Below are 2938 nucleotides of genomic sequence, written 5' to 3'. Positions count from 1 at the left end.
TTTAAAAATAAATTTAAAAATTTTTTTTTTAATAAATAAATTTATTTATATATTTAAATAAAAAAAAAAAAAAAAATTTTTTTTTTTTTTTATTTTTTTTTTATTTTTATAAAAAAAAAAAGTAATAATATATGAAATTATCTTCATAAATATTCTTAATATTTTATAATTTCTATAAAAAAAAAAAAAGCGTTGAAAAAATATATAATTTTTTTTTTTTTTTTTTTTTTTTTTGTAAATATGTTATATAAAAATATTAATATATTAATATATTAATATATTGATATATTGATATATTGATATATTAATAAATTAATAAATTAATATATTTATATATTTATATATTTATGTCATGATTTATATAATATTTTTTTATATAAAAATGTTGACATGATAAAGTGTAAGGGGAACACATTTTTTGTCTTAAAAGTGAGGTTTAACATAAGGCTCATGAAAAAATGTGGAAAAAGATATATTCATACTATAAATAATCCGAGTGTAGATTTTCCGTACAAATGTCAAAACACACCAAAAGAAGGAGAAGAAATTTTTTTTAACAAAGAAAAATTTGTAAATTTTGAAAATGTGAATGTAAAAAATTTAAATAATAGAGAATTTTTATATTATATAGGATATTGTAGTAAAAATAAATTACTTAATTTAAATAAGATAAATTGTGTAATGAAAGAATTAGAAATAAAAATAATAAGTAGTATTAATAATTCTATATCAAGTGATTTTTCACAGAATAAAAAAAATATATTAAATTCAAAATCTTACAATCAATGTAATGAAAAGTCATTTTTTGATATTCATGATTTAGTTAAGGTCTATTTGAATATATGTTATATTAATTCTTATTATTTTCTTAAGGAAAAAAAGGAAAATAATAATACTATAAAATATAAAAATAATATAATTGAAGATGAAGGAAATAATATATTTCTTCAAAAAGGATTTAGGTACACACAAAATTGTAATGTACAAAACATGAAGATACCGAATAATGATAAAATAGGAAATGTAAAAAACGAATGTGAAATGAATGGTAAATTATTTAATAACAAAATTGATTGTAATACAAATAATATAGATTTTTTTAAAAATGATCACAATGTATATAACAATTCATGTAACAGTACTTTGGAGGAATCCAAAGAATATGTATGTAATGAATATGTAAAAAATATATTTAATTTGCTTTCTATATATTTTCTTCAAAATATAGATTTAATTAATAATCATTATTTATGTAGACTTTTTTATGGATACAATAAAAGCAAATTTTCAAATCATAGATATCTTAACAATTTATGTTTTGAAATTATTAAAAGGATAAAAAAAATTAGAACATATCATTTATATTTAATGCTTATCAATAGTTATTATTTAAATTATATAGATAATGTTTTTATTAAAATTTTATTACTTCATATTATTACAAAATTTTCTCAACTTCCTTGTGAAGCTATGTGTCAAGTTATACCGGTTATCCCTTTATATATTAATTCAGAAAAATTAATTTACAAAATTAATCTGATATATTCCAAAAAAATAGCTAGCTTTAATCAAATTGGTCATATTATTATTTTGTTTAAAAAAATGTTACAATACAATATGATATCACAAAAAAATGTCTTTTTAACTTTTAAGCATTTAAATAATTTTATCAAATTGAAAAAAAAAATAAAGATCAATAATATAAATCAGGATAGTAGGAAAGAACAAGAAATGGGAAATGGAAAAAATGATTCAGATGATGACATGATAAATAAGGTAGTAGAATCTTTTGAAACCTTTGAACATAATGAAGATGAATTTTTTGAGAAAAAGAAAAATATGATGAAAAAAAGAAATGAAGATGATATAATAATAAATAATCACCAATTTGATTCTTTATTTGAAAATAATAATAATAATAATAATATACAAATTAATGATAAGGGAAAGTCTAAAAATTCGAATTGGAATATACAAACTGAAGATATAAAAGAAAACATTACAAATGATTATATGAATAAAAAAAGTACTGTAAAACAAAAAAGTGAAGAGATAATTTTTCAAAATGATGATTTACTTTTTAATTTCAAAATTATAGAAATGCATTTAAAACATGATTTAAAAAATATATATTCTCTTTTACCATATGAATATAAAAATTTTCTTGAAAGAATAAGAACAATATCTTGTAACCTTAATAAAAATATACAAGGAGAAAAAGAAATTTATATATTAAAAAAATATATGAAAATGTTGAAATATAAATTTATTACATTTACATATGGACCATATATCTTACATATATGTGATCCATTTTATAAAATATTTCTGCAATTTGAAAATCAATGGAAATTATATCCTATATATGAACAAATCGTACAAAAAAATTTTGAAATGAATAAAATTAATCATCTAAAAAAAGAAGGATTTAAACCAATATTTATATGTCATGATACATTTTTAAAATGTAAAGAAGAGCAAGAAAAATTAAAATACATCAATTCGATTTTGTTACATACACAATTTAGTATATATAATATAACATTAAAAGAAAAACAAAATTTATCTATTCCACAAGAGGTGAACTACATACACATATAAAATAATATATATTATATTATATCATAATTTTTTTAATGTTGTGGGATTATTATATATATATTACTTATAATGACCACAGTAAATATTATTTAGATTAAAAATATAAAATATTAGTAGTACTATTAATAGTATTGTTATTAGTTTTATTAGTGATACTACTACTATTAAGATATAATGTTTTTGTTTTTTCTTTTTTATAATATTCCAAAAAAAAAAAAAAAAAAAAAAAAAAAAAAAAAAAAAAAAATAAAAAAAAAAAAAAAAAAAAAAAAAAAAAAAAAAAATAAAAAAAAAAAATATTTTAAAAAAAATTTTAAAAAAAATAAAAAATTTTATA

General features: G+C 16.2%; 1 protein-coding gene across 1 annotated transcript; it reads left to right on the top strand.

Annotated features, from left to right (window-relative positions):
- Positions 1 to 390: 390 nt before the first annotated feature.
- On the top strand, positions 391 to 2601 carry PRSY57_1211500 (hypothetical protein; the record flags this gene model as incomplete). Its single annotated transcript, XM_012908544.2, has 1 exon — positions 391 to 2601. One exon carries the CDS (start codon positions 391 to 393, stop codon positions 2599 to 2601), a length of 2211 nt encoding a protein of 736 aa, XP_012763998.2.
- Positions 2602 to 2938: the final 337 nt, after the last annotated feature.

This window comes from Plasmodium reichenowi, chromosome 12 (assembly GCF_001601855.1).
Source record: "Plasmodium reichenowi strain SY57 chromosome 12, whole genome shotgun sequence".
Lineage (NCBI taxonomy): Eukaryota > Apicomplexa > Aconoidasida > Haemosporida > Plasmodiidae > Plasmodium > Plasmodium reichenowi.
The sequence above is the reverse complement of the archived record's forward strand: the minus strand, read 5'-3'. Positions and strand labels throughout refer to the sequence as shown.